We start from the raw sequence: 26,479 nt of genomic DNA, 5'->3' as shown, positions 1-26,479 counted from the left end.
TTCAGGCTGATGGCGGAAAGCCGGGTCCCCACCCTGCAGGGACAGGGTCAGCCTGGGGGTGTCGAAGGGGCAAGCGCTGAGTGAGCACAGGATCCAGCAAGTCTGCTTCTGGGTTATACGCCACAGAACTGAAAGCAGAACTCAAAGGATGTTGGTGGCATCAGCATCCGCAACAGTGAGGGTGGGAGTGACCCATCGCCCATCAGCAGCTGAGTGGACAAGCAAAGGGGTGAGTGTGGTGTCTGACTGTGATCTAAAAAGAAAGATATACTTGGTCTTTGTCAAACCTGGTTCTGGGCTTGGAGCTCTTAAAACTCTTGGAATTTCTTGAAAGAATGGGGTGATGAGGCCTTTGTTATTCACATTAACTTCACCACACCTGTCATCCCACTTGAGTTTATGAAAATGAGGAGACTCAACAGGGATGGTCACCGAGGGATGACCACATGATGTGAGGGCTGAAACTTCCCACTCCACACGCCCCTTGGGCGGCAGAGGATGGGGATTGAGTTCAATTGCCAATAGCCAATGATTTAATCCATCATGCTTAATTCATGAAGCCTCCATGAAAACCCTAACCGATAGGGTTCTGAAAGCTTCCAAACTGGTGAACTAACAACAAGCAAAATATGGATGCATCTGACAGTCTATTTCAACCCACCCTCGAAACTCGGCTCCAAATCAGTGCTTGGTAAATGAGTGTGAGTTAATATAGGGCAGAGAGCCAGCTGCTCCCTCCCATTCTCGCTTATCACGTCCCCGCTGCATCTGATTTCTTTCAACTAGCATTTCTGAACACTGAGCACCCACCTACACTGACATCACAAGGCCGTGAGGGATGCCCCACCGGGTGTGGTCTGCTTGGGGAGACAGAGCACTAAACCCAAGGAAGGATATGAGGAGGCCAATTTCCCGGGAGTGATTCCAATCAGGCAGGCTTCCTGGAGCAAGAGTGAGGCCCTGAAGAGCAGGAGGGTTTGTAGAGGGAAGGGAATCAGCAGAGGAGGAAGCAAGGGAGGTGAACGGAGCTGCAGATGAAACATACCGGGGGGTTGGGGGGGGAGAGGGGGAGTGCTGGAGGGTGGTGCAGGTGGGGATCTGGAAAGATGCACAGGGCCAGTCCAAGTCCCTCAACTGAATGGCTGCTTGCTCATAGCTACTACTTTTCAACCCAGACCTCTTCTCCTGGCTTATGTCAAAAAGAAGAAAAGAAATTTTCCTAAATGACATTAAGTGTACAAGCTTCCCTAATCTCAGGAAATAGGCATGAGGTGGGGTCGAAATCTAGGCCCACTCTTGAGAATGCTGCCCTGTCCCCGTCCCCCAAGAAGCTCATGGAATTTTCTAGGTCTCTTCTACGCAGTTTACACGTGAGTCCAGAAGTTATCAGAAAAGTGAGCAGGAAATAACCTCAAGCACAGAACAGCCCAGGCTGTTGAAGCGGCACTGAGAGCTGGGGCTGGCAGCACCAGCGAGGGGTGAGCAGTCCCGAGGTGTTCACGTCTGGGAAACGGGCATGTTGACGATGTCCACCCTCAGCACAGCCTCTGGGCTCAGGAACTATGGGAGAAAGTAAACTTCACAAACACCAGGCTGCATGGCCAGCGCCTTCTGGAGGCCGTGAGGGGCGAGGGGTGGGAGCTTTGGGGATATGCAATAATGACGGGAGCATTGTTTAAATGTTTTCCATTTTCAAAAGGAATGATTGAGACCCCAAAGAGGAAGCATACAGAGACACAGAGTCCAGAGTAACTGAGGGGCAAGTTGAGGCCAGGACTTCCGGTCTCAGTATCCAGCGCACCTGTCTTGGCAGAAGTCCTTCAGGTGCAGGTGACACATGGGTGCAGGCAAGATAGGGTCAGGACCTGGGGTTGGGGCCTGGCTAGTTCTGTTGCCTCATTTTCACAAGAGGCACTCATTGTAGTTCCCTGTCTGGACTTTTCTATAGTCTGCGAGAATAGTTCTGGGCAGCTCTCTGTGCAGGAGGTATGAGCTATGACAGCCTCACTGTGGGTCTTCTGTGGGTGCCAGAGGGACCCTGAGTAGACCCTCCCTCTATTTTTCCACCTGTGAAATGTGGACAGTGATCTGTCCTGCCCACAGAGGCCTTGGAGGGCACATGAAGTATCGTGGTGCCCTCGGCCCTCTCCTCAGCCTCACTCACCTCTTTGACCCTGTGCAGCAGCGGCTGGAGCCAGTCCCTGTTCACCTCACAGTGGCTGTCCAGAAACGTCAGGGTGGAGCCCTTGGCCACATCAGCACCCCGGATCCGGGACCGGACCAGACCTGCAGCAGGACGAGAAGCCCGGGGGCACCATGGTCACTGCATCGTCCAGCAAGACCATGGAGGAGCCGCCCGGCACTGCCCCGACATGCACACCAAGTCTACACCCCAAGGTACACCCCCACACACCCACACACACATACTCCCACCGCAGGGCACCCAGCCTCAGACCTACCTTCCCGCTCATAGTTGCGTAAGCATTTCACCTTGGGCAACTTGATGAGATGTTTGCAGTCATCAGCTGCAAAGACAAAGGTTGCATGGCATGAGCGCCCAGGAGGGAGGCTGAAGAGGTAAGTCTGTCCTTCTGCTGTCCCCACGCAGACCACAGAGCACTGTCCTGGTTGCCGGGCACCTGTGCGCCTTGGAAGGGCTGACTGACCATGGCTAGTGCATGTGGGGCCCGTGGCACCTAGGAATTTGCTGGAAAACACTTGAGCTGGGGATTATTAGCATGTTTCCTGAGAACATGCCTCCTTAGTCCTAAAAACAGGAGATTAGATTAGGATGAGACACATTCTGGAGCTCGCTCTCTGATCTGGGCCAGGAGACTAAGTCGAGGAGACATATTTTGGGGGGTCTGTGCAGCATGCCTTCTACCACACACGGCTGGCCCTAGTCCCATCAGCCAGGGGCTGGAGGCTACGCCCTGGGCTGCCTCCACCTTGCCTGGCTGCACCATCACCTCCAAGGCTGGCCCTTCCTTGGCTCTGAACTCTAGGGTGTGAGTCCCCCCTTTCAGCTGCCTCAATGCTTTCCCACCTCGGCCCCTTGCTGGGCTCCTCACTCTACCATGTGCCAGCGAAGACTCAGAGAGGCTGCCCTGGAGTCAGGTGCTGTTCGAACATCTCCAGCGTGTTAACACATTAAAATCCATGTGTGAGTTCTATATACTATCATTCTCTCCATTGAGTCAAGGGAATTGAGACACATCAAGGCTACCGAGTAAGAAGCAGGTCTTGGATTTGAAGCCAGGACGCTCTCAACACTGGGCTATTTTGCTTCTAGGTGAACCTGGTTGCATTCCCTTCTCCAGCCTCAGTGCCGGGCTGCATGAGTATTGCCCCACTGCCAACCCCTCCTTGCTCACCAGGGAAGGGTAGATCAGATCACCAAGTTGTGGAACTCACAGTCGAATCTCATCACTCTAGACGTGGGCACAAACCATGTAAGTGTCAGTTACGTCCCAGGATCTGTGGCTGCGTCACGGGTGAGAGTCCCAGGCCTCCTATAACCAACGTGGCTAGGCCTCTTCTTCCCAGCCTCCAGCATCAGCACTGGGGGTTGGAGGTGGGTTCACTCCCAGGCTTGCAGCTGTCCCCAGGGCTCACTCCTGCTCCCCACATTCTGTCTGGAGGGGTTGACTTCCAGGGTGGTGCCCAGGCTGCTGGGATGAGGGCTCCTGGAGACACTGGCATTACCAGTTTTTGAAACTTAACGCTGCTTCTGTCACTGTTGTATCTGCCACACTGGTCACAGAGATGCTGGAAAGTACCTCATGCTTTTCTTGGGCAAAGTGATGAGGGACGTGGCTTTGTGTGGGACTCAGGGTGACTAGATACAGTGATGACCTGTGTTTGGAAGGTTGGAAAACAGCTGCTGACAGTGTCATGGGCAGGTGCTGGGGTGTCCCTAGGGGGTCCTCCCAAGGCAATGAAAGGGGGTGGGTGTGCTAGCCTCAGTTTATGCTGGCAGACTATCACAGCATATGAATGAGGAGTCTGAGCAATGTCAATTGCTCCTGGGGTCTGGGTTCCTGTCCTTTAAGAGTTCCCATCCATATCTAAGAATACACACACACACTTTCTCTTACCTGCTTAGGTTCTCCAAGATGCACAGCAGAGAACCCAAAGCCTTGTGCTCTCTGTGTAAGGGTCACCTCCTTCAGCTTGCATGGACACGAAAGTCTTGCACATCTATTACAAATCTGATCCCCAGAGAACCACGAGAACAAGGGGCCGGGGGCAGCCTTGTGCCAACCCAGCAAGGAAGCGCTGTTACTTACGGTCATTGCTGAAGTCATCCACTAATATGATTTCCTGGATCAGATTCATAGGGGTGCGGTTTAATACACTGAAATGGAAGGGGGAAAGAGCATTATGACTTCTAGTGGCAAAATACATGCATTAAGCTGTCTTAAATAGATGCCACTGCAATTGAGAAAGGAAAAACACAGAGCTCACCTGTGACCACAGCCATACACTTCCGCCACCACCTAACCAATGCCACCACCCGCCATGGCACCAGATGCCAGGCTCACCCCAACTCTCTGCCTCTCCTGGAAGCCTCACATCAAATCAGTGGCCGAGACCTACTGGAAACGCCGCTCCAGTCACTTTCATTAGTTCAGCCTCTCCCTCCCATCTTTTGCAGTGGCCTCTACCTGCCCACACTGCCCCTTTGTGGACTTTAGGGTGGGCTTCCAGAAGCCCAGGGCTGATCTTCATCATGTGGCTTTGCAAAACAAACATAAACCAGTAACTGACAAAACCCTTTTGTTTTTTTGAAGATTTATTTATTTGTGCATACAGAACAGGGGTACAGGCCAGAGGCTCAGGGGCGGCGAGAGGCTTCGCCAGAGACAGAATGGGGAGCAGAACAGGCAGACTGACGAAGGACACTGCTGAGGGGAGCAGCGGGCGGGTCAGGAGATGTCTGCCGCGCCATGTGGTCACCTCCAGGGCAGGGCGGGAATCGAACTCATGCAGAAGTGGCTTTAGCTCCTCAGTGCAGTGCTTTAACCCGCTGCGCCACCAGGGAGGGCCCTGACAAAACCCTTTTAGCATCCCCACTATCTCCACCCCCAATCTCAGCATGTTCACTGAAACTCTTCAAACCTGGGACCAGCCGAGGCTGCCCACCATTCCCAATCTCCTCCTCCTACCCGAGTCTGGAAGCACCTGCTCATTCCCAGCAAGAGCCACCACCCCGCCCTCCCCTGCCACGAGGACCAGTTCAAATGTCACTTCCTCTCTAAGAGCTTTCCAACCTCCTTAGTGAGAATTAATTGCTTCCTCCTCTGGGATCCCTCAGCAGTTTGCATCTAAAGCTTCCTGCAGCTTTCGTGACTGCCCGGCTCTGAGGTTGGTCTTGTTGGTCTCGCTAGATGGTCATCTCCCCAGGGACAGGGCCCACGGGGGGCTCCTCTCTGCAGGAGTAGAGTTCCAGTGCAGCACTTGGGCCATCACCTTCATTCCAGGAGCTGCATGTACACCTACCATGTGCTAGGCACTGGGTCTGTGATGTGAGCTTTGTGCTTCAGAAGTTTATCATCTCAGAACTACCTACTACAAGCTGCGTAATCTTGGACAAGTCACCATTCTGCTCTGTGCTGTAAATAGCCCCATCTGTTGAATGGACATAACAGTAGTATCTGTTTCATAGGGTTGTTGGAAGAATTAAAGGAGAAAATATATTTAAAGTAGTTAACACCATGTTGGACATTGAGTGATGAAAAGTGGTAGCAATTGTTCTTATTCTGTGTGTTGTTAGTGATCGTTGACCCTTCTGTGCTGTGGATCTGTGTCCCTGCACGGGGCAAGGCTGGGTTTCTGGGTTCACTAGATCTCAAGATCTGACCCTGATGGTTGTATCCCATTCTCCTGAATACCCCAAACCATGCAGCTCCTTGGAAACATTCCTGGGCCACACCACCCTCCCTGGGGCACTCGCAGTCCCACGTGTGGTCAGAGGGGGTTCAGGTAGGGGTTGCTCAAGGCGCTGTGAGTCTCTTCCCTGGGAGGACCATTCTGAGCCCTGTTTCTGGAAAGCGCAGCCCTTTCTAAACAGGATGCAGACTCTCCAAGAAGAGAACTTTGCCTGGAGCTGCCTTTATTTATGAAACCTTCTTTCTCACCATGGCAACTAGTATAATGTGGGGAGAGAAACTTGACCCAGCCCTGAGCCTGCTGGGGAGGTGGAATAGGGAGGGGCAGGAGGTGGGAGGAGGAGCCCTTCAACACGAAGGTCCCAAAGAAAACACAAACCCAACAACCGGCCTCCTAGCCGCCCCCCCCACCCCCCACCCAATCAGAAAGGGAGAGGAAGAGGGACGCAGAGAGAGCAGGAACAACCTGTATAAAGAATACCCTCTAATGAGGTTTGATTATGGCTCCAGCTTCTGCATGCGATTCCCCCAAATCCCTGCCGGCTCTTTGAAATTCAAGAGTTCTCTTCTGTGAACATCAAAAGGTAAATCGTGTGCAGCTCTGAGCTGGTTGAACTGAGAGATGATTAGCGAATAAAAAATGTCCAGGGTTTAAAAAAGGAAGAAAAAAAAAAAGAAATCGTCAGCAGTAAGTGCTAATTAGACCATTTCCTGGTAACACCTGGCTTGTTTTTGCTACTCTAATCAGAGCAATTGGAGAGATGGCGGAGGCTCTGGGAAAGTGGTTCTGGGCACCGCGGCCCTGAGCTGGGCAGGTGCTTTGGGCTCCAGGGCAGCCAGAGGAGGTGAAGGCCAAGTAAGTCCAGCCCAGGAGACCTTCCTTCCGCACATGTCATCCTCTCTCCCACCACCAAGCCAAACCCTGGCTGCCCAGCTCCCACCTTCGGGCTTGGCAGTTCTTGCGCCAGGGCACCTTGTAAGCCCCTCCCCAGCAACACCCACCCACCCTTTCCCCGGGGCCCAGCCTGGGATACACTTTCCTGACTTCACCCACCCCAAATTTGCCGCCCCCTTTTCTTACACCACCAGGCATGGGTCCTCCCAGGCTGCAGTCTGCCCAGGAATTATTCTAGAACAGTCTCCTATATGCAGTTCATCTCTCTGCCAGGGGCAGGCAGTGCCTACACCTGTACTTTCTGCCTGCAGGCCCTAATCATGGAGCTCTGGGGAACACCCAGAGAGGCGGGCCTGGCAGCGGGGTGCCCAGGTGGCCTCCACCATCTACTCCCCCATGCAATCCTGAGCCAGACACCCGTGTACACTGCGCCTTCGCTTCCATCGGTAATTACATTTTCCTTGTAAAAGCAGGCGATATTAATACTTGACCTACTTCACAGGCTTTTGTGTGTATGAAATGAGGAAATGTGTTTGAAATTGCTCTGTGAATTTCATGGTGCTAGATGCAGGCAGGGTTTATCACATGCCCCGTAATAGCAGTTGAGTGAAGGGTGCCACTTGACAGTTGTGGTTAGTGGTGCTGGAGCTCACATGTTCCATCAATGTGTCTGCCCCTCACTAGCTGGACACTTCCAGGAAGAGCTGACCCTCGACACAACCCCCCCAGTAAAGGGAAGGAGCCCGGATCGTGCCTGGACTCCAGAAAGTGCTCCTGCCACATGGGTATGGATAAGATTACGATGTGCTGCTGCTTCTTCAAAGGTGGTGCCTGAGCCCACAGCATTGATCTCACCTGGGGGATTATAGAAAAGCACATTCTTGGGCCTACCCTGGACTAGCGAATTAAAACTATCTGGGGGTGGGGCCCTCCCTGGTGGCGCAGCGGGTTAAAGCACAGCACAAAGAGGCTTAAACCACTTCCGCATGAGTTCAATTCCCGCCTGCCCCGGAGGTGACCCACATGGCGCGGCAGACCTCTCCTGACCCGCCCGCTGCTCCCCTCAGCAGTGTACTTCATCGATCTGCCTGTTCTGCTCCCCACTCTGTCCCTAGTGAATCCTCTCACCCTCCACATCTCTGGCTTGTACCCCAGCTCTGTATGAATAAATAAATCTTTAAAAAAAAAAAAAACTATCTGGGGGTGGACCCAAGAAACTGTGCCTTAATGAGCCCTCTAGAGGCCTCTGATACCCACTCAGCCTTGAGAGCCGTTGCAACAGAACACCTCTGCTATCTGGCTGGAGGTTCACCAGGTGCGATGTCACCTCTCCAGGTTCATCTGTGTCAGGCACTGTTTCAGGAGTCAACAAGCTACCTGAGCTCATCCATCCTCCTCCATAATCATGTACAGTCGTTATCCCCATTATTGTTATTTTGCAGTAAAGGAAACTGAGGCAGAGAACCTGCCCAGGGCCACCCAACTCGGAAGGGCTAACAATATCCCCAGAGTCCAATTTCTTCACCATCTGGCCTGAGAAATTGCTCCTCTGGAGCCAGGATTTGGCAAATAAACAACATTGGGGAGACACTGTATATAATGTGATGAGCCATGCATGTCCCTAGGCTCCAGGGGAGGCGAAGGGCCGAAGGACACTCCAAGAGGAAGGGACAGTCCGGGTCTCCTGCACACAGGCACCAGCTGAACACAGCCAGGACAAGCCTCTCTTTCGGTTCTCTCCCCTAACTCATCGCGGCTGTGCTTCTCTCTGCCCCGGCCCCTCGCCCACCCAGGGGCCACCGTCTGACCCGAGAACCCCTCTGTCTGCTTTTCCAGTCCCTGCCCCAGCTCAGGCGCTCAGGAGCCAGAGGTTTGGGACAAGCGCCCGGCCGAGCGCAGGCTGGAGGACACAGCAGCAGTTTCTTCAGCGCCTTTTTTTTGCAAAGGCCTGACAAAGCCATCAGTTACTGAAAGTTAGATGAAAGATACCACATAGAGATGGAGGACCAGGAAGAGAGGGAGGCATGTGTCTTAGTGCTGAAAGGGCTGAGTGTGGGCAGCAGGCGGGCCCTGGAGGGCAGAGATGCAGTGGACGGGAAGCCCCACATCGAGTGGCAACATCGTACATAAGGTCCCAGATGATGTCCGATGTGGGGGTGTTGTAGAACTTGCCACAGAAAGATGTTTTTATTGGCATCTGTACAGGTGTGCCCAAGACACATGCGGAGGGGAGGCAGGGTTCTGACTCCAGAGCCCCGAGGGTTCTGACTCCAGGGGTGGTGCCCTTTCAAAGACTCTTCTTTCAAGAGCTCGCTAGCTCTGCAGACCCAGGGCTGGCTAATATGATCAGGCAAGAATCTTACTCTGCCCAGCATGGCCTACAGTTCTGTTACCTGCACAATACGTAAGATTATTCTTCCCATTCCCTTGACTAGGAACTGAGCTATGCAGAGGTTAGGTGAGGGATGACCAAGGTACAGTCCTTGCCCTTAGGGGAGATGACTGAAGGGCATCTAGAAAGCTGTGCTACAGACACAGAGAAAAGTGACTTTGGGGTGTGTGCTGAGGGGGTGTAGGTGAACGGCAGCAGACGACCTCTGGAAAGATGAGGAGAGGCCAGCCTGGAAGGCACAGAGCCTCTGAGCCACTGTGGTGCCTGAGATGGAAACGCCTGACACACATGCCCGGACACGTGGGGTGGTGACCAAGGGTGGCAGGCACAGCAGGGTCTGCAACGAGCTTGTCTGTCCCTGCCTTTGGGCCGGAGCAGTTGGTGACAGCCAAGAGGCTGTGGTCCAGCCCTGGGACTCCAGCACCCTGCCCCAAATGCCTGCTCAGCCTGCAAGGCCCAGAAACTCCAAAAGGCGTGTTAGTAGTCACCGTAAGATGCACAGTGACCCCGGACATTTTCTTGTCAAGAGCTGAAGCCTTGCAGGATATCAAATTCCAATTAGTTAACTTGTGGGGCAAATGCAGAAGCCAGGAGGGAGAGAAGGCAGGTGGCTGGTGGAAAGAACCTGCCCATCAGTGGCCAGGGACACAGGGGCAGCGACAAAGCTGCCCCAGCGGAAATGCCAGGCTGGAGACACACTATGGGCAGGTCCCTCCCTGAGTTCACAAGGGTCATGCTGAGTCTGCACAGTGAGCATCGTGGTGAGTGACAGGTGAAATGCCCGCACGTCACCTGCTCGCAGTCACCTGTTCACAGCCATGCCCACGTGGCAGGGAGACAGGGGAGGGGTGCTTGTTCCAGGAAAATGACAAGGATTTTGCTGTGCTCAGGCACTCTTTGACTCACTATTCATCTTAACTCCCTTTCTGGAGATCAAAGGACTGTATGAGTTGCTTCTTAGCAGACAGGGTGGGGCTGTCATGGACGATGTGTCTTAGGGGGCTGGAGGGGCCAGGACACTTGACCTGCTGCTAGAGGTGTGGCTGGTGCCCCCAACACCTCCCAGGAATGCTGGGTGTCCCACACCAACCTCCAGCCTTGCCCTGACAGGCTGCTAGGAACGCAGAGTCAGAGTGCAGGGGACAGAAGCCTGCTTCACCACTGTTCCAAGCCTCAAGCTACCGCTGAGCTGAAGGTCATGAGCCAAGCTGAATTAGTGACCGGGCGCTGCTGTCACCCCACCTAAATGTCAGTGCTGCTGGAGACTGGGGTGGGGGCAGGCAGGTGACTGGGGGGGGGCGGAACTAAGCTCTTGTCCCCTGTGATGATTACAACTCATGTTCTTAGGATGATGGCAGTACCTCACCATACCCTAGGGCTACGCTGTCCTGGCTTCCTACCCCAAGAAAGTGCAGCCAGGGATGGCTGCCAAAATCTCTTTAGGCGAAGTTAACCTATTGCACACACCGGAGACCTTGGATCTCCTGGCCGAGTGTTCGCTTCATCCTGACTCTGGTTTAAGATGAGCGATAATGTAGTCTGGCTGCTGCTCCCGTCACTGCTTTGTCCTTGACCTTCTGCCTCTTCTGCACGGGGTGAGGTGCCTCCTGGCACTCCCTGTGGCCCCTGCTGCCTCCTAGAGCAGGGTCACACGCCTTTACTGCAACTGCTTTGCTCCCACCCTACCGGCTGGGAAAGCTCAGTCTTCGCCCTCTGCACGTGTGGCTGAACACACGCCTGGCGGCTGCCAGTGTCTTTCCAGGAGGTTGATGGCGCCGTGGACCTTTGCAGACCCCGATGAATGTCTTTCTGGAGCTGGCGGGTCCTCTGACCAATTACTGAACCCACCTGGATGGTGTCCTGAGCAAACGGGGCAGGCAGGCCCGGCATGAAGCAAGAGAAAGTTGCTGCAGTTGTTTCAGGAGCTTGCTGGAGCCAGAGGAGCCGGCATATGGGTAGGTGGGTGGGGCGGGGGTTGTCGGTGCCTAGAAAACTTGTCCCCAGGTATGCAACCTTGGTGACCCCTGGCCGCGGGGACAGGCCAGCTTTCACGTTACCTGGAGGTGCTGTGAATTTTTCCCGCGCTTAAGCCATTTGAACTTTTTAGACTGTATCAACAACACAATATTTTTGTCTGAGAGTGGGAGACTTCTAAACAGTGACTTGCTTGATGACAACATCGAAATTCAAAACAAAACAAAGAGGCAGTTTGAGGCAGCGGCCCCTGGGACCAGGTTTTCCGTGACTCCCGGTGACCCCTGCGAGTGAGCTCACACCCTCGGCCTCTCTCGTCCCCCCTAGAAAATGGAGCGATGGCCACCCCAGTAGGCGCGTGCACACAGGCTGAGGCGACGCACGTGGCACGTGCAGACCAATGTCTGGCAAGTGGTTAAAAACGGCTGATGTTCTGCTCCCGGGGCAGCCCCATTTCCTTCCCTGCCAGCGGATGCGGCTGGCATGGGGGGACCTGACAGGCGAGGAGGAAGACCGTCTTACCTGCGGATGGTTCTGAGCAGGGTGGAGCGGGCCTCGTTGTGGAAGGTGATGATGATGCTGGTGGAAGGCAGGTCCTTGCAGTACACCAGCAGGGCACACCTAGGCGGGAAGGGCAGCAGGACACATGAGAGCTCTGGGCAAAGCATGCAGGAAGGGCATGGTGGACAGGTGCTCAGATCTGGTGGGGTCACCCAGCTGCCTGGCACTCAGTAAGACCCTGGGGCCGCGAGAGCCCCAGGAGAAACACAAGCTGCATCTCCCACCACCTGGGGAGAACTTGGGCTTGGAGCCAAGTGATGATGCAGAACATAATGTGGGATTTCTCACATGCTTGAGTTAGTGCAACACGGTTCCCGGCAGCCATACTCGCTGCCCCCAAGTCCTGGACTCTGGTCCTGCCAAGGCCCATCCCGGGTGACCAGCAGTTCCAACCCACCACCTCTACCACACACGCCCCAAGCTGACATGGTTAAAGAGGCCGAGCCCTAAAACCCCGCAGTAAGCAATGCAGCCCCATCTTGAAAAAAGCATTCATTTCCCTGTGTCCAGGATCATTTCGCATGACAATTACATCTGGGGTAATTTCAATTTAATACCTCGCTGCAAGTGAAAATTGTAGCTCGCAGCTCGAAAATTACTATAATAATGAAAATAAACCCGCCCAGTGAGGCCGCAGCCACGAGCGCTATCCCGGGTGTTTCCTCCTGTGTCCCGTTATTTCAGGAGTTTCCAACCGGCGGTGGAGGCAGGCATAAACGAAGATGTAAATCACACACGTTTGTGAGTCAACTATTTCCTCTCTTCATTTTCCAATTTATTCCTAGTCCTGGGGCTTTTAAATTAGGGTTCAGAGACCCAAGGATGGACTTCAAGGGGACCATGAGGCTTCTGCCATTGTCCACCAAGCTGGGTATGCAGACACACGTGTGCGTGTTTTCTGGAATGATGGTTCATGGCTTTCATTAGAATCTCTTAGAACCCCAATCCTAGGCCAGTGGGTTGATGGCCTCCCTGATCATCAATTCTGAACCCTTTTTTCTAGAAGAGCAAATACCAAGTAAGAGAATTTACTCAGAGCAAATTGGATTCTTGCGCTGGGACATGTACATGGGCTGGGCCACAGTCACCCAGCAGGAGCCGAGAGCTGGGAGAGGCAGGCCCCTGGGGGAAGGCAGGGGTGTCCTGTGGGGCTTCCTGTGCTCCCCGTGACCACTGCTCACCAGGTGAGTGCCACCTGCTAGTAAACTCCCAGCCCACCCTCCTCTCCTGTCCCCAAGGCTCCAGCTCAGTCTTTACTCCTCCTGGGGATCCCTGAAGCAGCCTTCTGACAATCTTCCTGCTCCTGTCTATCACGCAGCTCTGCCGGTACCTTCCTCAGGCCTGAATCCCTGTAATGGCTCTTGATGCAGAAAGTCCAAACTTGCTATTGCCGCCTTTATGACATAGCCTCATGTGGAGACATCACTTTCCACCATTGCTCACACAAATTATTCTTTCTTTGGAAAGCAACATCCTTCCTCCTTTCTCTACTTGGTGAGCTTCTATACATTCCTCAAAGCCCAAAGCAAATGCCCCCTCTGCCGTGAAAGCATGCCAAACTCTCCCACATAGGGACTGTCCTGTCCTTTGTGCTCCCTTAATTCTATACAAAGCTCCCTTACCTCTTCTCAAGATGAAATGAGACCATTTCCCCCACTTGACTATGAGCTCTGCTGGGGAAGGCTCTTGTCTGTGTCCATGTCCCAGAACAGGAGAAAGGAGGAGGGAAGTCAGGAAACGTACTGCTGGGACAGCTGAAAATTTATGGTGTGCAAAGGTGTCCTCCCAAAGGACGTGCAGAAATTCTCACTGATCCCACTGACCAGCTGTGAACCCCGGGCAAACCACCCATCTCTCCATGCCACTGTGCAATGGTCTTGGTTCTGCTGAAGCTTCTTATGACATCAACAGCAGAAGCTCTAAGTGCCACAGACTTTCAATAACATGCTGATGGAAATAGGATGTCATAAAGACCATCTAGCAGTTGAGGTTTGACTGGACATCCAAAATTACTTTTTGGAAGCCTCAGTGTCTTCATCTGGAAAGTGCAAATAACAGTTCTTAACTTGTAGATTTTCTCCCTCAGATTATTACTGTTAGGTAATGATAGGTGCTTGACAAATAGTAGCTGTGAAATTCCAGTTTGCAAATGATTTCTCTGTTGGGGGCAGCCAGATCTTGCAAAGGCTGGAAAACCTACTTTGGTGAGTGTTTCTGCCTGGTCCGGCAGCAGGTGAGGGGCTCTGAGAGGCAAGAGGGAGGGAGACCAGCACAGCATCGATGTCCAAGAAAGGATCCTGGGTTGTGATGCTGACTTGACCCCTGGATCTGTTGAACTGGCTGTGCACCCTGTGGTGGGTCATTTGCCCTCTCTGTGCCCCTGCTAGGCATCTGGAAACACTCGCCTTCTAGGCTGTGAACTCTGCAGATACTGCAGGCAAAGTGCCTGATGTGTAATACAGGCTGAGCAAATGGTCACAGCATTCTTATCATCATGACTACATCATGGCTGACCAGCCTCCTTGTGATGTTCAGTGCGCGTGGACTAGAACCACAAACTCAAGGGAGAAAGAATGGGGCCCTTGGAGATGACCAGTCCAATCTCCCCACCTGCACAGGACTTGATACAACAGGCATCAGCGGGAATCCGGGAGGTGGTGCTTTTGGTCTCAGCGGCCCCCGGCCACCTGTGCCTGCCGAGTGAGAGCAGGGCGCTCCCTCCAGGCAGGGCAGGAACCCCCGTCTCTCCCCCAACCCCGGCACACAGGCCTGGCAGGGCAGGTGCTGGATGGTACCTCATGGCATTCTGGCTCATGGGCCTTTCAGGTCTCTTCCTTCGGCCCTTGCTGCCCGCATCCAGACATGTCCCTTGCTTTGACCCCCATCTGAGTCTTGGAGAAGCTGCACCCATAGATGAGGAGAATGAGGCTCAGAATCTCACTCTAGGTCACACCCCAAGGAACTGTGACAGCTGAACCTAGACCCCTGACTTCTGAGCTGGTGCTTATCCTGAGTTCCCCGCAGTGAGCTCACCCTGGTTAAGGCACAGGAGCCCAAGGAGCTGACGCTGGGCAGGGCTCCCCTCCCTGAGGCCTGTGCAGGAGCATCCATGGCCCCAAAGTGGGGGCCACAGTGAGAGAACCACCACTGGGCACTGGCAGCGAAAATCTGAGAGGCTGAGAAAAATCCTTAAAATTGGACGCCTGAGGAGAGTGGGCTTAGACAGTGGGCTTTCTGCAAGAGGGATCTAAATGATTAATCAAGCAGCGAGATCTATTAGGGACACGAGGGGAATGAAAAAAGCTGCCAGCACTTAGATCTGGCACCAGCAGATGGACGAGAAAGCATGTTTATTAAAGATTTAGAGGTTTTACTGGAGAGTAGTGAGCAGGGAAGAAGGGTGTGGCCAGAAAGGGGGCGGGGCCGGACCCCACCGCTTCAGGGGACAGACAAGGCCCTCCTGACACATTCCCCCCAGGGGTTCACTTGCTGGTTCTTTCTTTCTTTCTTTCTTTCTTTCTTTTTTTAAAGCGAGATCCAAGGCTCTTGATTTCTCCAAGTCCAGGCAGGGCTCAAAGTGCTTCCTGGACCGTCACATTCTTGAGTGCTTAGTGCCACGTACTGTCCAGGATGCAGCCATAAAGGTGCTGAGAGCTGCGTCTCTTCCTGTCTCTCCGCCAGCCAATCATGGCTTTCTTGCCCACCCTGAACTCGTGCCAAGGGGTCTGCCAGCAGCACACTAAGTGACAGCGCTGTCAGCAGTGCAAGGCAGCACACGTGCCTTTTGGTACTGCACGTGCTCACTCACTACTGGCCGAAGCCCGTAAACACTGTCAGCATGCTCGTCGCCACCCCCATTTTATCAATGAACAGTGGGGCTACCTGCAGCCCAAGGCTTGTCTGCTGCAACCAGGACCCAAGTCCTTGCCCCATCCACCCCCACTCTCCCCAAGACACACACTCTTCCTCCTCCTAAGCAAACTGTCCTTATGGAAGAAAAGACGTGGTCATAAATTACAAATATTCAGGGTTTTATCTTCCAGCGTAAAAGCAGGGAGGGAGTGATGGAAAGGCAAACTCAATTACTCTGCAGCAGAGAGGAGAGCAAAATTATTAGTAGTATAAAAAGGTGTAAAGGAGAGAGAGTCGGCCTGGCACTTCCAGAATTGGCAATGAGTAGGTCTGAAGAAAACCTCCTGAAGCGAAGTTCTGTGGCCCCAGAGGGAAGAGTGAGGAGTAAGGAGAAAGGTCACGAAGATGTGGGCAGCTGAGTGGAAATCCAACGGGCAGGTCACTGGGGAGCTGGGGAGAGGCTTTCCGTCTCTGGGCCTCAACCCCTGTCTACAGGCCTTGTGGACGGGAGGGAGCAGGCTGGACAGGGTCAGGACGGTGAGGAAACTGCCAGCTGAGCAGCCAGACACGTCCCCGAGGGCTCAGGAGGGCCCCAAAGGGGGCACAGAGGCGTGACTTCAACAAGGCCCTGGGAGGAGGGTCCGTGAACAGACCCCTGTCCCTACGCAGAAAGCGACGGCCTGTCCCTCCGCTCCACGCAGCCACCATGCACACCTTAGGGGGCAGGGCAGACCCAGGCAGAGAAGGAGAATGGTGATCACTCTAAGCTCCCCGGCCTGACTCTATGGCCACAAGGCCAAGGGAAACCCAAGACATAAGACATCGGTGGGGTGGTTCTCGCTTCCTAGAAGAACACCATCCTCAAGGATTCCCGGGCACAGGCGGGTTCGCAGCCTGGCTCCCTCCCCCACTCCCAGTCTCAGTGTGTCATCAGCGCCAGTCCGGAAGAGGCCTAACGGCTCCAGCATCTGCCCCCATTTTCCCAGATACCCACCCCAAAGTTGAGTGTGTGAGGAAGAGAGGAGAGGAGCAAAGCTCTTGGCCTGGGGATGTTTCTAGAATATCGGTTCCCTTGGGTCAGGGACTTCTGCTTTCAGCAACACAGATTTCATGTTTACAGCTGACAGCACCTCATCCTCCCCTTGACCCCCCCCCCCCCGGCTGCGTCTGTGTAAGGAAGCCTACTCTCTGCTCTAAGAATAGGAAAAGAAAGATGACCAAAAAATAAAAGAATATAGCCTCTAGATTTCAACTGCACTCTTTCAAAGAGAAGAACACAGCAGTCATAAAAAGTATGACAACTGTAAAATCAGAAATTCCTTTTAATCTCATTTCATGGGCAACACGAATACACTGTAAGGCATGAAATTTTTATTTCATGTCAATTTCATTGGGATTTCACATGCAGATTAATTTGTTCATCCCCATAAACATATACTGCTCCTACTTCTTGCCTCAACAGCCGCCCTCACTTAGAATTCCAGAAATCCTGCATCTCATTTAAAAGACACTTAAAATACAAGTGAGATCTGCAAGCCCATCACACTGCCACATTTTAAATTGCTGAACATGTTACTAAATCCTAGTACGTGAGAAAAGGAATAAGAGCCCAGGGAGGTGAACTGTTGCGGAATGGGGATGACCACTGTGGGGGGCAGCTGATGGATCTCAATTGCCACGTCCCTATACATGGCCCCTTTTAAAAAAGATTTATTTATTGATGCATACAAGACCAGGGTACAGGCCAGAAGTGCAGGGGCAGTGAGGTAGTTCACCAGAGGCAGAGTGGGGAGCAGAACAGGCAGATGGACAAAGTACACTGCTGAGGGGTGCAGCAGGCAGGTCAGGAGAGGTCTGCCGCGCCATGTGGTCAGCTCAGGGGCCGGGATCCAACTCGCACTGAAGCGGCTGTGGCCAGCATTCAGTGCTGCACCCTAACCTGTTGAGCCACCATGGAGGGCCCAGTCCCTCTTTTTATGTAAGTCCCAGGGGTGATGAACAAGCTACCTAATGTCACTCCTTCCTAACAGGACAGCCGGCCTGCGGCGCAGACACCCTCTTCTCCAGACCCACACAGGTCCACAGAACTGCCACATGTGGGTGCTAAGTGACGTCTAGTCTGCATAGGGAGATGCTATGTGAAATGCATGATTCCAAAGATTCAGATGATTAAGAATGTGAAATATCTCTGTACATCTTTTGCATTAGTTGTATGTCAAAGCAGTAATATTTGAATATATTTGATGAAATAAGACCTATCATTAACATGTACTTTACTCATTTTTTTAAAAACTTTTTAATTGTTTGAACCTGGTGGCTATAAAACCTTAAATTTCCTATATGGCTCATATCTATTTTGACTGGACATCATAGTCTTATGTCATTACTCAGCCTTCACTTATATATATATATATATATATATATATATATATACACATATAATCCGATTTAAAATCTCAGCGTTAGTGTCAGGCAATGATTTATCGGTATTGGGTTGCTATGTATGAGAAAATGAAAAAAATTACAGAGGCCATTATTACGTTTGGAACAATTTACTTGCAAGAAAGGGCATATTTTAAAAATCCCATCTGCTGAGCATCATTACTATTTTGTGATAGAAAGGGTGTCTGAACACCAAAAAGGCTGCCGGTCTCAGAATAATTTGTAATACGCGGCTTCATGAAACTCTCCCTTGAGGCCTCCCCTCGACCCCAAAGGGCGACTGGAAGGACAGCTGGTGGGTTTGTTCCCTAAACAACGGTGCGCTCGGTCTGACCGCCCGGCGCAGATGGAGTGGACAGGACACAGAGGGCTGCTGGCTGGTACTAACGAGGTGCTGTGACTCTTCTGATCTCACCCCCAGTTGCTCTCCTCACACACTTCTGCTGCCTGTGAGTGAGGTCGCGAGCTGGCGGGGCTGGGAAGCTACACCTGACCTGGAACACACGGACACCTCTAGCTGGTCCTACGAGAAATGACTGCTGCTCCACTATGCACCGAGGCCATTGGTCTTTCCAGACAATTAATTTTAGCCTCTTACACTGGCCAGTTTCCAAGAGAGAAGGCCACTGAGGTTGAGTAGAAACAGCAGCTTGGGGGGAGGGGAGGAGCCTGCAAAGAGCCCTCTCTGGGGGCTGCCTGGACCTGGGTTAGCTGGTTCTAAGCACCACCCGGACGACGGCTGTGCGCGTGTCTGGTGTGGGGGTATGTGCGTGTATGTGTGTGTTATCGCACGGGGAGTATGTCCTCAAAGACAAATGCAGAGTCTAGCTGAGACTGGGATGTGTGGGCCAAGGTTTATTTTTGAATTATGTCCTGAAAAAGATGGCTCGGTGTCTGGGAGTAGGGTTCCTTCAAGTCTTATTTTAGTTCTGCTTGAATCACACTACATAATAGTAATAATAGGTAACATGCATTGAGCCCTTGCTATGTTTCAGGTATTCTTCTGAGAGCGTTTAATGTCCACACTAACTGTGTGAGGCGGCAGCTCCTTCCTGGGGAGGAGACAGGTCGCAGCGAGTAAGCGGCAGAGACCAGAGAGACAGCCAGATGGGCTGGCTCCCCACTCTGTCCCTCAAACATCCACTAGAGACGCTTTGATGGTGATCCGCTTACCAGCTCTCAGACCTTTACTTTATCAGATTGACCTTCCACTCTTTGGTCATTGATCTTCAAGGCTGCATGCTGGAAAATTCTTGAAAGTGGAAAATCACAAGTCTGGGTTGTCTCTCACCTGCTAATGAATGATGTCTACCCTTAATAATTTCCCTGAGCTATTTCCAGGTAGTTCCAGGGTAGATTTCCCAGCTAAAGGATCAGAGGAGTTCATCACTCCTTTCAACTAATGAGGGGGAAATTCCTCAAATCGGAGCAGCTGAGATACAGCCGTGTCCAGAGGACCCCAGGAATGGAGCCCTTCTCCCTAACTCCTGCCTTCCAGGGGAGGAGACAGGTCACAGCGAGTAAGCGGCAGAGACCTGAGAGACAGCCAGATTCTTGTGCTGGTTCTCCACTGTGCCGGCAAACGCCCCATCAGAGGCCCTTTGATGGCCAGACCCAGCGCACAGCTCAGGAGGGGTCCTGCTTGAAGCCCCCGGGTTCAACATCTCTTCTTCCCCAGGGGGCTCAGTGCTGAGTCTCTCCGGAGGGTCTCAGGTGGGACAGGAAAAGAAAAAGGCTTCCCACAGCTTTCCAAGGCCATCCCCTGACGGCCCTGTCCCCCTCTTCGTGTATGCCCATTTCCATCTGGAACCCCACACCCTGGGTCTGCCTGACTGTCACGGCGCCTGACTGCTCCTCCTGCCTGCAGACTTCAGCTCCCAGCATCCACTCCCTCTCCCACAGGCACCTTCAGATTCACAGGGACATCTCTCCCCTGCCCCAGTCCCTTCTGGAGCCACCTGGAACTGAACCCGCTCACGGCCCAGGCTGCTCCCGCTCCAGCCTGCCCCAGGTCCCTGCCAGAGCCGCCCCCGCGTCCTGCTGTCTCGGGCCACCCGCTGGAACTGCCCTGCAGGGTCTGCCTGAGTCAGCTTCCTCCTGGCGCTTGTCTGCCCACTGAGAGGCCGCCTCCCTTTCTGCACAGCTGAGCGGCCCTCTCTGTGGACGGGTCCACTTTCCTACTTCATGTCCCTTCAGGCAAGTGAGTGAAGCAACCAGAGTCTTTCCCTCACCTCTAAAGCCAGGACCATAGCCACGCTGCTGTGAGACTCAGCGGAGAGGACATACATAAGGTGCCACCACGTGTCAGGGGAGTAGCGGGATCGATAAACGCCGCTGATTATGGCCTGGATTTATGTGCTAACACGGAGAATTCCTTGTTGAGTGAAGGCGGTTTATAAATTTCCTGTGAGCTGATTTTCTCCCTCTGTTCCGAGGAGTCATTCCCAAACCCTGATGTTTTCAGAGAGAGGCTGAGAATACAAGCCCGAGGTGCTCCCAGAGTCCATACTCACGCAGCTGGTCCTGACGGGAGTGAGCGCAGACCGCAGGGCAGAGAGCGAAGGCCGCCCGAGCCCACCAGGGAGGCAGAGGCCAGGGACGCCTTCTTTACCCTGCATTGGGGTGTCCCTGAGCAGACACGATATCGCCCTGGGGAGGAGACCACCCCAAGCAGATTCCCAAAAGAATATGCTGAGGCAAAGATGAGGAGGCAGGAACCCCGTGCAGTCAGGCAGCACTGGGGTGGAGGGGAGCCCTCAGGGGTCGCAAGCTGAGGGCTTTGGAAGGTTTTCAGAGGAGAACGACAAGGGGTGTGAGCTGGAAAGCACCTCCAGTTAGGAGCTGTGTGGACCGACTGGCGCAGGGCCCGAGCCAAGGGGACAGGCCTGAGGGGACAGCAGGCGAGCATGACAGCAGTCAGGGCGATCCAGGGGGCAGGCTCCATGCGGGGCCAGGGGAGCCCCTGGGGAGTCAGGCTCCGTCAAAGGGTGAACAGTGAACCTGCCCTGGAATGGAGCCTGGGGGAAGGTGGGCGGTGGGGGTGGGGGTGCAGGGGAGGGGGAGGCTCAGTGAGACCTGGGGTACAGGAGAAATGACGCATCTGTGGAATGACCGGGGGGAATGTGTACGAGGAAGGAAGCAGAAGACTAGATACACGGATGTCTGCTGTCCAGCTCTGCTGAGAATCAGGTGAGGGCAGGCCAGGTATGGAAACGTTGATGAAATAAATATATTTATATATATAACATATTACTTATACATCGTTCGCGCAGATACATAAGCACACACACGATCTCGGTGCATCAGGGACATGACGGCCAACCCACCAGGCACAGTCGCTGGTCTCGCTGGCCCAGATGGAACCCTGGCTGGTAGGCGATTCCACGGCCAGGCACAGCAGCAATCCCCTCCCATCACACATTCTCCAGCCAGTTTTCCCGCCGCCCTCGGCCGATGCTTGTACCGCTCCATCCCACTGTCTGTCACCACTGCCGGCATAGGAAGCCTCCTCGCCACAGCTTCTCCCACCCACAGCTGCCATCTCCTCTCCTGCTCTTTTCATCTCTTGTCAAACACATTTTGTGCTTCCTGGCCCCCAGCCCTTAAATCACTCTGCTGGCCTTAGCTTCTATCCCTGGTATCTTAAAAGCACAAATTTTAGCAGACACGGCATCGCAATTGCCTCATTGCTTATTTTGCGCTCCAGCTTGAAAGTCTGACATTCAGACGAGTTAGGTAGCAAGAGCTGGGTGCCAAGGCTGAGGCAGGCGGCTCCCTCTGCTGAACTTCCCTGCCCATGCGCCCCCCAACCTGCCCCACCTCGGTCTCAGTCAGCACTCCAGCTCAGGGCGAGGCGCCGAGCCAGGGCCCCTCTCTTCCTCTGGAGCTGTCACTGTGTCTGTCCTGCCCCTCAGGCCCCGAATGTCCACAGCTGCGGAGCAATGGAAAGACCACAGGACCCAACAGCTAATGTGAGTTGGGTTCTGAGAGCCATGGACGGCCAGCCGCAGCCATTGGCCCCCAAGTGCACGCTAAGCGTTAAAGACGACCATCACGATGCATGAGAAGGGTCTGCTCATTCCCCTACAACCTGGGGTGCCATTATTATCCCCATTTCACAGATGAGAAAACGGATACGTGGGGAGTCCGAGTATCTGGTCTGGTTAGGAAGTGGCAGGGATGCGTTAGCTCAAAGCTCAAAGGAACAAGGAGACCCAGGCTGCCACTCTGTCAACCAGTTACCCTGCCTGGGGCTCCTTTTCCTCCCCTGCAAAACGGAGACAAGACGGTGCCTCCGGCCTAAGGGCGACCGAGGCCATCACGCGAGGGACGTGAGAACGCTGTCCGTCTCTCAAACACAGCGTGATTAGTTTTATTCTGGGGACTTCCTGCAAGGTTCATGCTATTAGTGAGGAATGCTGGGCGCCCCGAGAGACCACAGGAGCCCCTCTGCCCCTGGCTGGCCTGTTCCTTTAGGCATTAGGAGCAGATGTGCCCCTCACACCAAGGCAAGGCTCCTTAAAGTCACCTGGGAAACGGTGCTATGGGCTTTAAAGGGAAAAAGTCCGTATGTTCAGCTCCTTATTCTGGGCCGAGACACGTGGTGGGCAGGTCACTGGTTTGCAGTCAAGCTGCCGGCCACGTGACGTGCCAACTCCAGGAGCAAACAGTTCTGCTGTAGTTGCTTTAATAGATTCTGGGGCTTCTGATTTGCTCAAAGGCAGCATCAAAATGGCTCGTATTTGTCTCTCGAGTTGGGAGGGGGTTTGGAGACCTATGCAGAGCAGGCAGGGACTACACAAAGAAATGGACGAGGTGGCGATAAGCAAGGACAGCACTGATGGCTGTGCAGGGCCCTGGAGCCCCGGTGGGACAGAAGGGTGTGAGGGGAAAATTAATCCAGGGCCTGGGGAAAAGGAGGGGTGGCAGGAAGCAGGGAGCCAGGCTTCTGGAAATAGCCCATCTGAACTGATTCAGCTCTTGAGTCAGTTCCCACACGTCTGTACCGGCAGAAGTGTTTCCTATCAGCAGACAGAGCTGGAAGTGACCTTAATAACCACCTCTGGTCTGCTTCTCTCTTCTCACCAGTGGGGCATGGGCACACAGGCTGCTGAAGGCGCAACACATCTGAGACAGGCCCCAGCATTCTCAGGCCTGGCCAGCAGTCCTCACTGCCTCCCTTGTATCACCAAATCGTGGGACAGAATGACAAAAGCAAATAGCAGAGGGAGAACTAAGACTCGGGCTCTGGGCTTGGTTCTTGAGTACAGGAGACCAACCGGAGAACGGACGAGACCACTGATCATCGATCAAATAGCTGCTTCTAAAACAAATACCTTGCTCTGGAAGGATGAAAGCGATGGTCCCACTGACAACCTGGGAGGCCAGAACTCTCTGCCGCCGCTTCCCGGGACAGTCCTCACCGAGGACTCTGAAAACAGAGCTCTTCCCATCGTGTGATTATTGCTACCTTCTACCCAGCCCCACAGCCAGTGCTGTGCTCAAGCCTGACAAGCAGCAGTTGTTTCAGGAGAGAAGCACAGACCCCTTTTCTGGGTCCTCACCGGCTCCTTTCCCTCAGGACCAGCTCTTGCTTCTCATCTCTCCCACCTGACCTCCAACAACCCCCAGGGTAAGAGCAGGACGCCAGTGCCTTAAAGCCAAGATGCCACCGCACGCTCCCTCCTCCCCCCCACTGTGAGCTGGTCCCAGCCTCCCAGCCGGGGTTTGACTGTTGCCCCCTTCCCGTGGAGGCAGTGGGGGTGGTGTGAGGACCAGCCAGGGGCACCTCAGCTGCCCAGCTCCGCAGTCCAGCTCTGCCTTGGTCCCCCTTCCTGCACAGGAGCACCCAGAAAATGGTGCTGGTCAGGGATGTGATGCTTGGGGCGGGTCCCCGGGTAGCTATGAAGGTCTGGCAGTGTCTATTCCTGTTTGAGGACTTTGCCACAATGTGAGCCTCAGTGTCTCTCCAGGAATCATTTTCCCCGTTCCTCCCCTCCCTTCCATCATCCCACATGCCAGGAAAACAGACTAGCTCCTGGTCCTCTAGAATTCCACCTCAAGGGCTCTTCCTCCGCTAGAGGAGGATATTGCTCCTCCAGCTCAGAATGCCTTCCACATGCTCACACCCTCCCTGTCTTCTCGGTTCCGGCTGAGACACCATCTTGTTCAGAAGACTTTGCCTCCTACCAGCAAACTCCTCCTTGATAAACCCGTCTACTACTGCTTTGATTTTTTACAGGAAAGCTCCTGACTCTTGGGGTTTTCTCCATGGCCAAGTGTAGGAAAACCAAAGTGAACCCCTTTTGTGCCATCTTAGGCCAGTGACTGAGAGTTGCCCAACCCTGGGAAGAAAGTTCATTTCCCCACTGTTTCCTTCGCATGAGTAGCCTGTGCCGGTGGTTCACACCTGACCCTATTCATCTCAGACCAAAGACCGATGTGACATGTCCTCTAGGGTGCTGGGTGACAACAGTCTTAAACAGTGTGGTCACACGGACTCAGGAGGGCGGGTGGTGTGGGTCCGCTGGGTCCAGAATCAGGACCCCCATGGTGATCTACACGTCACAGGTTTTAAATGTGATGAATTGACGAGCCTACAGATTCAAATCCTCTTCTCAAATTAGGAGAAACTTATTCATTCCCGCAGTGGCACAACAACACAGAAATAGCTACACTATCGCCAGGGACAGAGCGGGCAACGGGCTTAGAAATGGAGGGCAGGACGTCTGCGTGTGTTAAGTCTCAAATGAAGGCAATGGCCAGGGCAGTCCACGTGGGCAGTGGGAGTCAGCCTCTGTGCTATGTTGCCTCTGGGTCATGAGCTCAGGGGAGGGGAGCCCCATTCCTAGCACAGAGAGCTCAGTGTTGAGTGGTGAACGAGTGAAAGGATGGGAAAATGAACATGAATGAGGCATCCCAGGCAGAGTCCAAGTTGGTGGGATTAACTAGGAAACAGCGGAAGAAAACCAGTTAGGCGACCTGTCCAGATGAGTTCCCATAGGCAGGTCTTCTTTGAGGCTGAGGAATTCCTCTTTGGGAAATGTACCTGGAACCACAGGCAGACAGCGGGGGCAGGAGAGCCGTGGCCAGGGCACCAGGAACCCTGGCCTGCTGTCTCAGCCCCTGGGGTGCTTCCTCCTCGCCCTGGTGGGAACCGTTTGGAGGCTCTGTAGGTGGCACCACAAACAGCTGTCGGGGCAGCAATTAGGGGTCTCCTGCAGAGTCACCTCCAGAATGTTCCGACTCTAACCCTGCTGTTCCCGCCCGAAGCGCCCCGAAACTTGGAGATGTTCTGGAGTGGAGCACACTCAAAGCCACTGTCAATAGGCTCACAAACTCCGGGACTGAAAACTGGTACCCTGGAGGGGTCAACGTAGCAGATGGGAGACCTTGTTGGCAAAATCTAAGTGCCTATGATGGGTGTCCCTGTGCCTCCTCTCTGCCCTGATGTGGATCAACCCCTCTGTGCTGAGCTTGTGAGAGAGCCTTGAGTCTGAGGCAATATGAAGATCCTTTATGCTTAGCTGTTCCAGCCGTAAAGATTTTTATCCTATTACAGCTAAGCGCCGAGTTCGAGAGAAATGATGATGATCTCTCGCAGCCATGCCAACTGAGTAAATACAAGAGGGAGAAAACTGATCCGAGACTGGGCCACTGCCCCTTCATTTCCCAGGATGAAAAGGAGCAAAGGAAAAATGTCTTCCTGGTGAGATGTATCGAAGTGTGGAATTTTCCCTCCAGGCAGGCAATGGGCATCCCACTGTTTGAATCATTTAGCAAGGCACTGGACAAAGGCCAGGAGAACATGCCGGAGGGAACCATCCAAGCTTGCCAGGCCAGGGGGAGGTGACCTGAAGAGGCTGTGCCCAGCTCTAACTCCTTCGAGCCCACAGCTCTTGGACCTGGTCCACTCTGCCTCCTGCTCCCCTGCAATCCCAGCACCCCATGAGGATGATTGCTAGGCAACAGCGAAAATACACATTTGCTTTATCAAAATAATCCCCCGTTCTGGAGAGGTGCGGCTCCAGTTACAGGTTTCTTGTCTGCCAGATGTTTCTGCTCTCCTTGAATGATGGCGAATCCAGCTGTTGTCACCAGAATGTGGTGACAGGGTAGGGATAGGACAACTGGAAAATGAGAATTATTTGTTGGACCAATCAATGCTTTATAAACAGCAGAACTCCCCTGGGAAATCTCAGACTCACCCCAAGCTAGATGCTGTCTCTTCCTTACATGGAGAGTTATTTATGATACCCATCCCACCCCCTGAGTAAGCAGCCATGATTTATTCCTGCTTGTGAGCCCATGGCACTCAGGCCTGGAAATTAAGGCCTGTAGTAGAATGACCAGAAATGTGGACTTCAGGGTAAATTGGGGGTGATGATGTCCCAGGCATCATTTTTGTTCACCCCGAGGTGAGCAGAGAGTGTATGTTTATATATATATACGGGATGAGAAGACCAGCCATGG

At 53.5% G+C, this 26,479-nt stretch overlaps 1 protein-coding gene across 1 annotated transcript in view; it reads right to left on the bottom strand.

Moving 5' to 3' along the window:
- GALNT14 (polypeptide N-acetylgalactosaminyltransferase 14) overlaps positions 1-26,479 on the bottom strand; it is a 181,660-nt gene that overhangs the window by 28,204 nt on the left and 126,977 nt on the right. The window contains exons 3-6 of the mRNA XM_004686321.2: positions 11,675-11,773; positions 4,290-4,357; positions 2,460-2,525; positions 2,165-2,286 (exon numbers count right to left, since the gene is read on the bottom strand). Of these exons, the coding sequence (XP_004686378.1) occupies positions 2,165-2,286; positions 2,460-2,525; positions 4,290-4,357; positions 11,675-11,773 (355 nt within the window). The remainder of the gene's footprint in view (positions 1-2,164; positions 2,287-2,459; positions 2,526-4,289; positions 4,358-11,674; positions 11,774-26,479) is intronic.

Source organism: Condylura cristata, unplaced genomic scaffold (genome assembly GCF_000260355.1).
Source record: "Condylura cristata isolate star-nosed mole 26May11 unplaced genomic scaffold, ConCri1.0 scaffold00020, whole genome shotgun sequence".
Classification (NCBI taxonomy): Eukaryota; Metazoa; Chordata; class Mammalia; order Eulipotyphla; family Talpidae; genus Condylura; species Condylura cristata.
Note: the sequence above shows the minus strand (reverse complement) of the source record. Positions and strands in the feature narration are given on the sequence as shown.